The 14,558-nt window shown below is 46.2% G+C and overlaps 1 protein-coding gene across 2 annotated transcripts in view; it reads right to left on the bottom strand.

Annotated features, from left to right (window-relative positions):
• The window catches only part of TMCO4 (transmembrane and coiled-coil domains 4), a 47,368-nt gene extending 33,747 nt beyond the window's left edge, over window positions 1–13,621 (bottom strand). Inside the window, exons 1-5 of one of the 2 annotated variants that reach the window (XM_050714918.1) lie at window positions 13,537–13,621; window positions 9,603–9,787; window positions 8,690–8,864; window positions 4,019–4,046; window positions 1,290–1,422 (exon numbers count right to left, since the gene is read on the bottom strand). In XM_050714918.1, coding sequence (XP_050570875.1) covers window positions 1,290–1,422; window positions 4,019–4,046; window positions 8,690–8,864; window positions 9,603–9,781 — 515 coding nt within the window. In that variant the 5' untranslated portion in view covers window positions 9,782–9,787; window positions 13,537–13,621. Of the gene's footprint in view, window positions 1–1,289; window positions 1,423–4,018; window positions 4,047–7,691; window positions 7,929–8,689; window positions 8,865–9,602; window positions 9,788–13,536 lie in introns of those variants that run through there. The other variant, XM_035557655.2, reaches the window with a different exon arrangement.
• Window positions 13,622–14,558: the final 937 nt, after the last annotated feature.

Raw genomic sequence — 14,558 nt, 5'->3', positions numbered from 1 at the left:
CAGATGTGTGTTGTCCCATGCTGCATGCCCAGGATGGAGTTTATTTTCACAACCCATGGCAAAACAGTGCCCATTAGCATCAACCCTTGCTCCTGCATGGTGAAATGGTGTTCTGTTTAGCAGTACATGATCTTTGAGATTATTTTGACTTTCCCTTTTTACAGTGCGCTATAAAGTTAAGCTTTATTTAAATAAAGCCGTAATGGAAAGATACCTGTCACATGCTGAACGCCATGGCAATGTCTGAACATGTACTGCGTCAGAGACATCGATTAAGGTATTTATTAGCGCTCAGGTTAATCTCATAACGTGTTTGCTGAGCTGACAAATACAAATATTCAACGGTTACTTGAAAGTCCACTACAGACATTTTTACTGTTTTATATATGGCTAAACCTTCACACAGTTCATGCCTCGCAAGCAAAGTAAAAAATACTACTCTGCGTATAATGCCAACTTTTTGGCTGTTTTGCATGTGAAAACTTGCAATTAATAGGCCTAATCTCACATTAACAACACAGAATTAGGAGACAGGCATTCAATGGTCCACAGGTATCTAAAGATGGCAGATGGTTGCCCTCAGAGATCTATCTTCAGTAGGAGTTAGCTGTCTCTTAAATGGGCACAGAGAAGGACAGATCCATAGCAAATCAGCAGCTGAGGATCGAATCCTGAAATTGTATACAAACTTCATTCTGCGTGAAGCGTTATTGCAGAGATGTGAGTTAGACTGAAATTAAACAACGAGAAACAGCCTGGCTTTAGGGCTCAGGTCCTTCATTTGTTCACATTGACCAGTCCCCTTCTATTAAGGAGAGTAAGGAAAAATATCCAAATTCTGTGCCTGGTCACCAAGCATCCAGCCTGTTCGCCTTTCAGCTTTACGGTTCCTTCAGGAGGGCGCAATCCATCTGTAAACCTGTTTGGTTCTATCTGAGGAATACTGGGCCAAGAGATAAGAAATACAAGATCATTATGATGCATTTAAGCATAATCTACAGTCTGGGAGACAAAACTGAAACAAGGACATGAGGCAGTTTGGTGCAGAGTAGCTCTAATCAGCTTGCAAGGTTGGGTCGCAACTCTGATTTTAAGAGTGCTGAGCTTTCTTGGTTCTCGGTGCAGTCGAAGTGCTGTGAGGGCTCTGCAACTCTAATCAAGCCATAAATGATTAAGTTAAGAACCACGGGGAGAACGATCAGAGACTGAACTTAGGCACAATAATTGATTCTAGACTTTCAAGCACCAGCAGTGTTTTTTCATCCCATAGCCAACTCAATTGTTCTTACTCTGACTCTTCCTCTTTTTGTTCCTTCAGGCTCTCAAGCAGCGATTCCTCCAGGGCCTCCAGCTCCTCCAAGGGGATTCTCAGCAGCCAGATGATGCGGCAGATCAACACTCTTGCTCGAGCATCATAGTACCCTTAAACACAGGGAAGCCCAGGAAATCAATCAGTTTTCATCACACCAGATTAAATAGCAAGCGGTGCACCCAGCTGTGCTGGAGAAACATATCCCACGCAAGCACAGCTCCACCCCTCGGGCCCTCTTTATCTTTCATGTATTTAAAACTATTATTATCTAGAAAAGAGAGCTCTATGTGGAAAATCCTCTCCCCTGCAAACCTCATCCTGTCAGCAGAGAGTCACTGTCCCTGGTGGCTGTGGTTTAAGCCAGCAGGCAGCTCAGCACCACACAGGCATTCGCTCACTGCCCCCAAGTGGGATCGAGGAAAGAATGGGAAAAAAGGTAAAACTCGTGGGTTGAGATAAAGACAGCTTAATAGGACAGAAAAAGAAGGGAAAAATAGTAGTAATAATGATAAAAAAATATATAAAATAAGTGATGCACAATGCAACTGCTTACCACCTGCCGACTGATGCCCACCTAGACCCCGAGCAGCAGCCTCTCCGCCCCCCCCCCAGCCAACTCCCCCCACTTATTGCTCTGCTTGACACTGCACGGTGGGGGACGTCCCTTTGGCCAGTTGGGCTCAGCTGTCCTGGCTGTCCCCTCCCAGCTCCTGGTGCACCCCCGGACTCCTCGGTGGCAGGGCAGTGCAAGGAGCTGAAAGGTCCTTGCCTCTGGGTAAGCACCGCTCTGCAACCACTAACCCCTCTGCGTGCCACCCACATTATTCTCATCCTACATCCCAAACGCAGCACCATACCAGCTCCTAAAAAGAAAATTAACTCTATCCCAGCTGAAACCAGGACTCGGGTAATTGCCAATAAGGCAGATCTCAAATCTTTTGGTCTTCTCCTCCAACAGAGGACTTTTGGCTTTGGAGAGACCTGATCTCTCTCCTCAACATCAAAATGCTGCAGCAAGACCAGTCCTGGCTGGTGATATCAAACCTGTTAAGCGGCACAGAACATCTCAGGTATGCACTGGTGCAAGATACATCGTATTGTACAAATGCACCTTCAATCGATCTTGTTGGCAGCAAGCGGGACTTTGGAGTTTTGAACCACCCACCGGAGCACCTAGAAGCATGGGGTGACTTCAGTCCCCGTGTACCACTGACGACTGCTCGCATTTACACTTCACTGCACGAGATGCAGGAGTGGACATTGCACTAAAACAACATATGATATGAGGAATGATTACTCCCAGGCTTATAATTACGTGTACTTAAAAAATAAATAAATAAATAAATAAATAAAAAATAAAAAACAACAAAAAAAACCACAAACAATATTTTAGATTTAATAGATTTTAAAATGTTGTGTGCCAACTCTTTCGTTTTTTAATGTGTTTCTCTCAGTAGCATCTGCTGCTTGCTGAGAACAGGCTTTTGTAAAGGGTTCTTGGTGCACTCCAGGATGGAAAACACAATAGTTTTGCTGGGGTTGGGTAAAGATACTGGCAGGACACAACTACAAAGAAGAGTTCTCATATCTGCTGCACATAGATCAAATACGGCCTTCGGCAATTTGTTAAGGTTATTTATTTATTACCACCATTACCAAGATATCAAAATACTTCAGAAGGCTTTAATCAGGCCACTTTTAAAATTTGTACTGACTTGAGAAATAAGGCTAGGATTTATCTTCACTTCATCCCTGACATGTGCCACATCGTGCAAGTCCGAGCAGGTGTCTCAACGAGCAGCCTTCCTGCTCCCTGCCTGCTAATGCACAACTTCGCTTTCTACTTAGCCAGCCTGGCAGTAAGCCAGCAAGGCTTGAAAATATATTTGTTTTAAATTCCAGCTTACCAAAACAAGCAATTTTGCAATAACTGACGTGTCAATTTTCCATTAAAAATAAAGCAAGAACAAAAGCAGTACTTTGTTCTCAACTGAAACAGGCTCATCAACAACCAGCGAGTGCTTTCCTGTATGAATATGCTACAACACAGAGATTTTAAAAAATGCAGGTTGTAATAATAAACAGGCTTCTTTTAAAAAAAGAAGATTTTGTTCAGAAGGCAGTCTTTATTTCATGATTTTTATCAGACTAATCAATGTTACAGATTGTAAACCAGAAATTTGTTTTATGTGTAGTACGGTATACAAATAAAGCCACATTCACTCAAAATAGGCTTCACACTAAACACACAAGAATCTATTCCCTGAATATTTTTTTTTTCCTTTTAGGCAACAAGCGATACGCAGAAGATCTGTTGGGCTGAAATTTTCATAACAGCTTCACTGCCTTCCTAAAGGAAGAAGAGGTCACCTACACCCCTAGAAGCACTGGAGAAAAAACCCTCCCATCCAGGTATTTAACTTCAAAACATTTCTATCAACACATACAATTGCATGCCAATACATGATATGTGAAGCTAAGGAGGTGAACGGTTGTTCAATTTTTAATGGGTATTATTAATCATTCCTGTTATAATAATTGCCTTTTCTGTAGCGGACATAGGGAAAGAGCGTGCTGCTTTTGCTAGAAATGAAGCTAGGATAAAGTCGGATGGGCTGGTACCCCGAGCTTTTTGAGCATTGTAAAGTATCAGATAGGAACTCACCGATATTATTCTTACAAACAACAAAAGCTGAATAAACTTACCATCTCTAAGGGAGAAGGACAAAAGATCCTAAAAAGAGAAAAAAGAATATTCCAGTTAAAAGTGAAGAAGTATGCCTAGATGTCTTAAAAGGGAGGCATGAAAACCGATCGGACTACGATTTAATTACTGCAGCACGTCCACTCCTAAATGTGGCGTGACAGCAAACTGTAATTGAATGGAGCAGAAGAGAGCAAAGCCAAAGGCCTCCAGCACAAAATTGTGCCTACGCAGGTACAAATGGCTGGAGAAGTAGATCAGCACAGGATGGGAGGGCGGCACCTGCTTGGTACATGCTGAAGTAGACCGTATGTTTTGTTATTAGCACTCGTGTTGCAACTGAAAGCCCCACGATTACACAGGACTTCAACGTTTGGAGAAACCAGGCTCTAAGCCTCTCCTACTGCTCTAACGTCTTCTGCTCCTCTAGTCACATACGCTACATTTTCAACAGGAATAGGTTTGAATGCTACTCAGACGGATCACTGGCCCCTATTCTCTTTGGTGTTCTGGGAATCCGTAGCTCTAGGCACTAAAGCTGAACTGGCATGAAGTTCTTTTGGATTAAGCACTCAAAAATAGAAATCTCAGAATTTATCTGTAAAAAGATTGAGGGACTGCGTTGGCTTTTCTTCGGGAAAAAAAAATGGAAAAACAGATCAATGCAATAGAAGGCTTCTGTGGACAAATCCATGAAAAAAGAGGTCAGTGTTCCCTAGATGAGAAGTCCTAATGAACGAGGTAGTGTTTTTACTCCTATGTTCTCCTCTTTTATTGTCACTGAATAACTGAATAAAGTTTAAGTTCTTTATGTAACTACAACATTAAGCACTAGCTCAGTCTAGCTACTTCCCTCTCCTACACGCACAAAAGTGCGGCTGAATTTTACAGAGAATCTTCAGCCCTTTGGGAACACAAAAAGTACAGCCAAAGATGTAGGATGCTGCCAAGGAGTTTATGATTATTAGTCCCATAAGCCCCTAAGGAAAATTTGTATCATAAAAATGTCTCTAAACATTTCCCTACTGCACGAGAAGCGCAGAGCAGAGAACAAGCCATCCTTAACCTAGTCCTACCAGAACAGAAGCAAACTGTAGGTATTACCCAGTCCAAAGGAAGCGTCTGGACTCTGAATATCATTTTAACACGAGGGGAGTCTACTATTTCATAAAGGAGAAAAGAGAATTTCCACAGGACCAGAGAAACCAGAAGACCAGGGCAGCTGGACGTATGCATCAGACTGGATGCTTTTTCACAAGGTACAGCCCTAAAACCTTTGCTCCATCGCTGACGAATGTTTACACACACAACAGCTTTCCACAGACATGTTGCTCGGGCACCTGCAGGCACACAACTGGCGGAATGCTCTTCTGCTAAATCCCTGGGTGGCTGCTCCCAGCCACAGAGAAAGCCTGCCTTTGTTTTCCTGCCCTGCAAGCATCTCCAGAAGGTTCTGTTGAGCTGGGCTCAGCACACAGCAGTCACCACCGCACCTTCATCCTGCATCCCAGCAGCCAGAGCACTCACCCGTGAAAAGGAAAGTCCTGCCTTATCTCCAGTCTACGAATAACCACTGTAATTTAAGTTAGGCCCCGAATCAGGTCTCCCCTGCTCCCCTCAGTCACCCCACTGCAGAAGAAAAAGGGCCCAGCCACAATTACTATTCTGAGCATGCACACTGCTGCCCCAGCTGCCATTTTCTCCAGACTAATGCAGGCAGCCTCCTGCAGAGGGCTGCATTTTGTGCAGAGCCCCTTTATAGGCAGTAAATGGTCCCCGTGTACTGCAAAGGGAGCCACAGGTCAGGGCCCAGGCTCCCTACAGGCCACCCAGCATACAAGGTGGCACCCAGTGTCAGAGAAACTCCTTCAGAAATCCGGCCTAAGCATTTAGGTACGTGTAGTTCAAAAGGTGAGAGATGGATGCGGGTAATCAGGCGATAAACTGCTCTTTGATTGCATCAGTGACCATTAGCATACTCAACTCTTCCTAATTGCTTAAGGCTTTGCACGTACTGCTGTGTAGTCATCTGGAATCCAATCAGCACTGATTAGATTAGTTTACAAGTTCTCTCTCTCTCTCTCTCCCTCTGCAGTTGTTGTGATGTTTCAGTCTCATTTTGAGGGGGAGGTGTTTTTAATTTCTCTGTGGACTCACAAGACTACCCCACACACATGAAGGAGTGAAACCTTACGAAGACAGGAAGACAACCTTTATTTGGAGTCTTTGCCATCTTTTTTAATGCACTGCTACAAGTTCAAAACCAATTTCCTCAACAACAGAGTTTCCAATCCGCACTGCAGTGCCTCTGTGTGTGGAGAAAAAGAAAAACAAACAAACAAACAAACAAAAAAAACACAGGGCAAAAACCATAGGGCATTGTAAATGTGTTCAGAGAAAAAAAAATAAAGATTCGTAAGAACTTTCAATGTCTTCTCACCCATCATGAGGAAACAAAAGTGGGCAAAGTCAACTTCTTTCCCTTCCTTTAGTTGTCACTAAATGCAAATAGAAGACGTATTCCTAACAGGAATCACTGCCTTCTCCTACCACACCCACAACCTGTTTGTTACAACTCCTGTTGTCTAGAAAGGATTCAATTAACCAACATTTGCATGGATTAGTCACCTGCAATGAATGCAAGCAAAGACAAAAATCCACAGGCCTCGAATATCCGATGAATCAATGGTGAGCTCACCTCCAATCTCCTGGCCATGCATCATCCCCTCAGCACCCCTGAGGTGGAGGGCGTTCAGAAATGCAGGCAGCAGCGCTGGCAGGACCCTGCCCCTGAACACACCGAACAATTCCAGTGTGTTCTTGTAATAAGCAGGTAAATAAAAGCAGCTGAATGTAAAGAAGCAATACCACCATAAAGCAACATAGGAAGAATTACCAAAGCTTTGTCCCACAGCGTGTTTATTTTCAGGTAACGAGGAAAAAGCTTATCTCAGCGGGGTACCTCTAGGTTTCCCAACGACACCCTGCAAGACTCTTGCGCCTTGCTCCGCGACAACTTTTAATTGTGTATCTCCTTTGACAGAACGGATCACCTTGCATATACACACGACTGCCTGAGATCCAGCTGGTGAGGCATTAGACCGGCAACTACTCCTGATCTTTGCTTTCAACTAACCAAAGAATTGTTATCTACGGCTTCTGTGTTCCACTTGGAACCATGATAAGTACCTCAGTTCTCGTAAGATATTGCACAATCCCACTGACCCAGAGCCCCTTTTGTAAAAGGACACGGAGCCCTCATGCAGGATAAGCTCTAAGCAAGCACAAGTTAATTTTTGCCAAAATTTCACCCTTAATAAACTCGCAGCAATGCAGAAAGATGTGCACTGCTCTAGAGAATTCATCCTGGGGTAGACAGAACTAGGGAAAAAAGCCTGGGAACCACCAGGCCATCTAGACACAGAAAGAAACAAGAATAGATTTATTTTGAGCAAACAACATCAAAACAGCTTTTAGAAGATCTGTCCTAGCTGATTAATTAGGCTTAAGGTTCTCTGCCACTACACTTAGATTGCTACGCCATTTTGAGCCTTGTAACACAGGGATGTTTGGAGCAGATCCTTTTAAGGGCTGCCTAGAAGACACACAAGAAGGCGGAGATAATGGGAGTTGGTCGTGACCGAGGAAGATCCCTCCCATCATATCTTTACTTACACAGCCTTGCTCTTGCATCTCCTGTTCCATCAGGCTGTCATTGCTGAAGGTGAGTGTGTGCTAAATTACTCACCGCCAGCGTACTGTCTGCTCTCAGGACGCCTCACCACTTCCTTGTGTACGGCGACGGGCGCTAGGTGACCGTGGCCACAGCGTGCCTGGCAGCAGCAGCTCTTCGCCCTCCGAGGCATGCATAACGTGAGAATGAATGAGGAGATATCTTCCACAGCTGAGACTCTGAAGCAAAGGTGAATGCCACCAAAACGCGTTGTCTCTTATCTTTACATCAGATTTAACATCAGAACATTACGGCTTCAGTCTCAATAACACTTTATCAATGAAAGAAAGAAGCACCTGTAACTTTTCTCCTTCCAGCCAAAGCTGACTCTGGAGAAAAGACCCTGGGAACTGTGCCCTTCGGATCACCCTCTGTGCTGCAGAACACTAGTTCTGCCTGTACTAGCAGTCTTTCTGCCTGGTTCTCATGTATGTAGAGGTGTTTTGTATTACAGGGCAAGGAACCTTAAGGTGTGTAAAAGTTGGAGGATCTGGCCCCCTACACTCATGCTACCCATGCATATACCCATTTCTCTGCTACTACAAAATCCCCCTCATTCAGAGCAGGGTGAAGGATAAACGTACAAAAAATCAGGCCTATCATGTTCAGCATTTCACCGAAATCCACAGAATGTCTACAGGAATCAAAAACACTGCAAGAGTACAGTCAAAGCAAAAAGGCTGACAGTTCTCTGTAGAGCAAAGGCATCAAAGACAAAACGTTAATTCAGCAGGAACTGCATCTCATGGTCACCACTTCCGTGAGCTGTTAAAGGACAGAGCGATTGCCAGCCACGCAGAGCCACACAGAAGTATACGCGTATCAGAAACCCCAGTTTTACTTCTCTGACTGTACAAGCAGAATTCCCACTGCAAAAAGACACGTAGGAAAAATCTTCTTTGCAAAAGCAAACAAGGGCAAGGGCAACGCATGGACTTACTTGGATAATGACAACAGGATTATCTTTCAAGATGGGGTCCTTCAGCAAAAGCTGGGCAAAAGTTTCTGTGCCCTCACCTCCTAAGCCACTGGCAAATGCTGTCATGGCAGGTAAGACAGCATCAGGCAGGTCCAGCCATTTCACCAAACCATCTATGAATTCCACCCTGAAGGAGCTGTAAGGCAACAGAGGCAGTTAAGGCCCTGTAACTGGATGTTTTTGCAAGCTTTTGGTGGTCCCTGCTTTCAAATACTGATCTATGGCTGTTCACACAAAAATCAGAGCATCCTAAGAAGTCAACAGAAGGTGAGCTTCCCACAACGAAGCAATCAGAATGAGGCCAGACCTTTCTTCAAGACATGCTTTGAAGTTTGCTGCATTAAGGGATGCAATTTGTGCTGAAGTACAGAAGTCTTAAAAGGTGTAAGAGAAAGTCAGTATGATTAAGGAAATGGTTGAAAAAACACCTAATGTCAACGCGCCCTTTACATTTCAACAGGCTTCAGAAGAACACCAGCAAGGAAACGGCAGGAAAACATCGATGCCAGCGATCAGCCTGAAGAGCGGTCTCAGTTTTGGGTCACCTTCCCTAATTTGAGCATTCATCTTTGTGAAGAGACCCAGAGCCAAAAGGATCTTCAAATCCCATACCTTTGGGAGATCCCAAGCACTAACAGAATACTACTAACAGAAAAACTGCCAGTGATTAAAGCAGCCTACCACTACGATTCGGGGATCTCTCCCACAGCACTTGGAAGCAGAAATGCTGGATGCACCAACATGTGCTTAACCCTTTCTTCTTTTTTTAACTCAATCCATTCCACTTGCAACACAGATGCCGACACCAGCTTGGTCTGAGCTGCTACCCAAAAGCCACCTCCTTTGCTCGTCCCCTTGTGCCCACGTGTAGTACCTTTGCTCTTCTTCGGGGAACAGCCACGCTAAGGATATCCCACAAAGCGCTGCGTAAGTGAATCTTCCTGGTTCCCCCAGCTGCCGGCTCAGAAGCACACACGATTCCTTTTCGCCTGCCTGCTCAGCCCCGCTATGCTGTTTCGAAGTCCAGCTTTTCCACTCCTCTTCCGCAGCCATTTCTACCTGCAAGTTCAAAGAAGAAAAAGGAGGAAAAACAAAAAAAAAAAAAACATAACAGTTGAAAACCAGGAAGCAAGGAGACAAATTGCCTCTGCTTTTTCACTGCCACACTTGCTGGTGTAGAGTAAGCAGGCCTGTCAAGGTCCAGCTGGTGCATCCCGCTGCAACGTGATGCTGTGACCGAAGTCTACAACAGGAGGCCTTCTGTTCACCAGCTCTTAAATTTTTGCACAAAATGAGCTGACAATACGTCTCACAGCAAAATGAGAAGTCTGCTTCGAGGTGCAAAGAGACTGGGCTCCACTCAGGCATATCATTCACGCGCTTACTGCAAAAATGGGACGTAGAATAAAAGGTCTGCACCTTGTGCAGGGACCAGTAGGGCTGCCTGGGAAATAGTTTGCCTCTCTCCTCCTCAACCCAAACCGCTCCTCTGTTCATTTTCCTGACGGTGTTATGAAAGTTGAGTCCAGCCACAGCCTCTGATTAGAAAGACTTTTAACGAGACTACTTATTTCCCATGGCCATTGCTATGCTCTGCTTATAATATTCTCTGAACTGTACAACCTAACACTGCATTTCCCAAAACATAACATGCCCACGCCACATGGACCTTGAGCTGGGCCAAAATATTATCTTTGAGAGCACAGAAGCGTTTGCACCTTTTGATTACGAGCTTCCAACCGAACTGCTCAGAACTGCTCCCAGGAGCCCCCCTCGTTATACAGGGAGGCCTGGCTGATAACGCAGGCAGCTAACTGAGATGAGTGAGATCAGGCAGACACGACAACATTTCGCGATTTAATGTAGGTAAGAGCCTGCTCCAGACCTCACATTGCTGGAAAGTTCTACTGACTTCATCAGGACCTGATCAGCTTCCCAAGGGCAAAGCGTGCATTTTGCTTTATGCTTGCTCTTGAGATGCCTCCTTTCTTCTGAACCCTGGTGAAAGGAAGTGACTAAACGGGAATTAGGAGCTAGAGTCCTAGAATAAAGAAGTGCACCAGAGGAGCAGCTCCTCTTACAGACTTTATTACGTCTGTGCTATCTGTCGTGGTCTTCCAGAACTGTCCTGCCTTCCCGCTCACAGATGTATTTGAGGCAACTCCTATTTCCCAAGGCGTGCGCTATTTAACTGCTGGTGCATACACGCGATGGAGAGTCACCACTCGAGGGCTGATGACTACTGCAGCTCACACCCCTGTCCCCGGGAGAGCTCAGCCCCCCCGCAACACGCATCTCCTGCTGCCATCTGGGGCCTGAGCACACAGGTCCGCGGCATCTTGGTGCGTTTCCACGGAAACATCACATTCCAGCAACACGGGAGCACAAAGTCCGCAGGAATAAATGAACCGTGTTATTTCCACACCGATCGAAGAAGGAAACGGCCAGATTACGCTTGCCCAAGAAGAGTGGTGCCTGGGATCGGGGCCAGGCCCTCCACCGTACCGGCCCCACCACGCAGCAGCAGCTGTACCCACAGAACTGCAGCCCCGGGGACTGAGCAGGATGCGTCCCCTACCCCAGACCCCAAGACTTCCTTTTATTACCTCAGGAGCTCCAGAGTCCTCGTTTGGATGCCCAAAATCCATTTCACACCACTCACTAAGTTCTGATCCTCCCAAAACATCCAGAGCCTGACCTGCCAACCAATTTGCCTAGGAATAATCTATCATAAAGCATCGGTAACTTCACAAACAATAATCTGGCATGCCAACTCACTCCTGGGCACAGATGTATTAACTTAGTATGGGAACCAGCACTGAAAATAAAATTCCCTTCGCTGCTGTGATAGATTTATTGATTTGTTAAGAAGCCAAACCAGCAACCTGCAGAATATTTTATCTAGCCCTAAAGTTCCTGAAATGTTCATAGACACCATGAGGATGTCCTTAAGGAAAAAATTAACAACAGATCTGAGGAAGAGGTAAGAGTATCCAGATAGCTCTGAGACAAGGAAAAAAGAGCAGCGATCCTTTTTCCACCCCTATCCTTGCTTTGGTTTAAGATGTGGCAGATTGACCCTCATTCCAGCATCATAAACGTGTAACTCAACTGTAAAGAGGTGCCTGGATATTTGGGTTGGGGGCTACACCAGACTCATAGGCACACCCTGGGTTACACAGAATTGTAATCTAGTAGCCACAGGCTCAGATGAAAAGTAAAGCATCTATAAAGAATCCAGAAAAGAGTACAACTGCACAGTTTAACCTTATTTCCCAATAATACAAAGAGGTGACCAGTTATGGAGTGACACCATAAAGTTGTCTTCTTGCAGGCAACTTTATTTCTATTATGCAACAAATAATTTGTGATGCGGAATATCTAGAATACCCGAGAAAGTTTTGGAAAGACTTTTCTCTGCCACCTCATCTAGAAATGAGAGCTCTGAAGATGCTCTGATCGAGACACTGGATGTGTGCCCCTCGCATAGGTATCGATTTTGTCAAAAACATTGAGGAAAATGGGCTTGGTTTTTCACATGGCAGTATAAAAATGGGAACGTGATTTAGTACAAACACTTGGCCCAGGAAGTTTTGCCACTAAATTCAAGAAGAGGGAATCAAGACCTGAGCCAGAAACATACGCTGAAAGTTATTTACAGCTTGTGACACTGGAATTCAGGTCTCTGTCTTGAACAATGCAATTCAGCAATCTATAGCATTTCCATAATCTGAACTGTCATTTGAAAGAGAAATTTTTATCGCTTCCAGTGCTTACTTTTCACACAAAGCCCTTTGTTTTCTTGAGAGGTGGTGTATTTTATATAGTGCTTCCTGCAATCCTATGGGGAAAGTAAAAAGATGTGGACCTAAAACAGTACAGCGGAGGCACGCTCTCCACAGCCAGAGGTAGTACAGCGATGCTGGCATCACATTTGTCCTAAACCACAGCAGAAGCAGCATGTTAATCTTCAAGACCCTCAAAAGTTTACAGGGCATCTCGACAACTTCAAGGAAGTAGTTGTCGACAATTCTTCAGACGGGGCTGGCCAAAAAGTCCCTCACAGAGGCACATCAGAGGGCCGAACTACACGGACACCCCACGACTGCAGAAACATTTACGCAGATGTGTTTTCTGGGGAACTTGTGTGGGGCTCCAGAACCACACCTGCTGGCAGCACCACGGCCTTCGCTTTTAGCCCATCAATACTACCTACAAACGTGGAAGGCAATTAATCCAGTCCTGGATAAAACTGCTTCTCACCTCACAACACGTGAAGGCAACACAGGCTGCTGCCGTGGAGACGTGTCCTAAATAAATGTAAATCAGAGATTAGAGATGGAGGGCAGGAGGACAGGGGCATGGCAAAGCTAAAAGCTGAAGCAATTGCAAAATTGAGCGTGTTTGATGTGGTTAACGCAGATGCTTGTAGCAGCAGTCGTTTAGAAGCGGGGTCCTTACACATAACATAGCAAAGCCCTCCAGAGGCACGTTACCAGCAAACAAAAATCCCTCAGTGGAAAAACACGAAGGAGACGCCTCAGCTCGGGACTGACGCTGCCACTACGCTGCTGATAATACTCAGTTTTATCGCAAGTCCTTTAAAGTCGTACCAAAACCAGCCACCCCTCCGACGCCCGCTGAGGAGAGCGACCCCCTGCAGTGGCGGGACAGCCCAGGGGCGCGGACGCCGCCACAGCCCTGCTTTCAGGAGCCGCACCGCGGCCGGTCCCGGAGCCGAAAGAGCCCCGGGAGCCCTCTCCCCGCTTCTCCCCGCTTCTCCCCGCCTCCCCCGGCCCGGCTCCGACCTGCTGCCAGCCCCGCCGGCATGAGGGGCCGCCACACTCCCAGCTGCCTTCGCCTCCCGCCCCTTCCGCCCCTGTCACCCCTACGGAGACTGCGTAAGGGCGGCGGGCAGTGCTGGGCGGCCCTGGGCTTTCCTACGCTGCTGGCGTAGCGTAAGGAGGGCGGGAGGGCGGTGCGGTGTGCTGAGGGGGAATGTGTTTGGAGCCGGGCTGATGGCGAGCCCTGCTCCCTGCCTTCGCCTCGTTCCCAGCCTTCGCCCCGCTCCCGGCTTCCCTATAGGGGTTGTGATAGGGTTGTGGCAGCGGTGGGACGGCAGCGAGGCCTGGTGCAGCTTCAGTCAAAATAGGTGTTGCAGCTTCTTCCTCAGAGCAGCCTTGGTCTGCCGTCTTGGGTGCCACGTTGGTGCCTTGCTTGGGTTTAGGGATGAGCTGAGTAGGAGCTCTTCTGTCCCCCTTTAAGGCTCTTCTTTCCCTCTGAGAATGCTCCTCTCTCTGAGGGAGGACTGCAGAGAGCAGTGGGGTGAGATGTGTTGGCTGAAAGCTGCTCTAAGGTCACCACCACTGAATCTGTGGAGACATCTTTGTTGCCCCTGACATGAGACAGGTTGGGGGCTGCTCTGAGGGGAGGTGAAGCTTCAGTGGTATATATGTATATATATTGTGTGTATATATACGTATATACATGTGTATGCGCACATCAGAGGGGAGGTGAAGCTTCAGTGGTGCCTCATGCTGTGTTGTCACCAGGTGGGATCCCAAAGACATCCAAACAGGAGCTGAAGTAACTTTGTGTGTGTGTGTGTATATATATATATATATATATGTATATGCGTGTGTATGCACACATCAGGCAAACATGAGGACCATGGATATATTGCTGCTGATGGAAGCAGGGCTACAGGCACAGTCAGCTTGGGAGGCTTTGTTCAGCCAGTTGTAGTTAACTGGCCCTGCAGAAACCCCAGGGCTATGCCTAGGCCGTGGAATTAACTCAGCTACCTCAGCATAAGGCTTTTGCGTTGTGT

This window comes from Cygnus atratus, chromosome 21, assembly GCF_013377495.2.
Source record: "Cygnus atratus isolate AKBS03 ecotype Queensland, Australia chromosome 21, CAtr_DNAZoo_HiC_assembly, whole genome shotgun sequence".
In the NCBI taxonomy this organism is placed as follows: Eukaryota; Metazoa; Chordata; class Aves; order Anseriformes; family Anatidae; genus Cygnus; species Cygnus atratus.
Note: the sequence above shows the minus strand (reverse complement) of the source record. Positions and strands in the feature narration are given on the sequence as shown.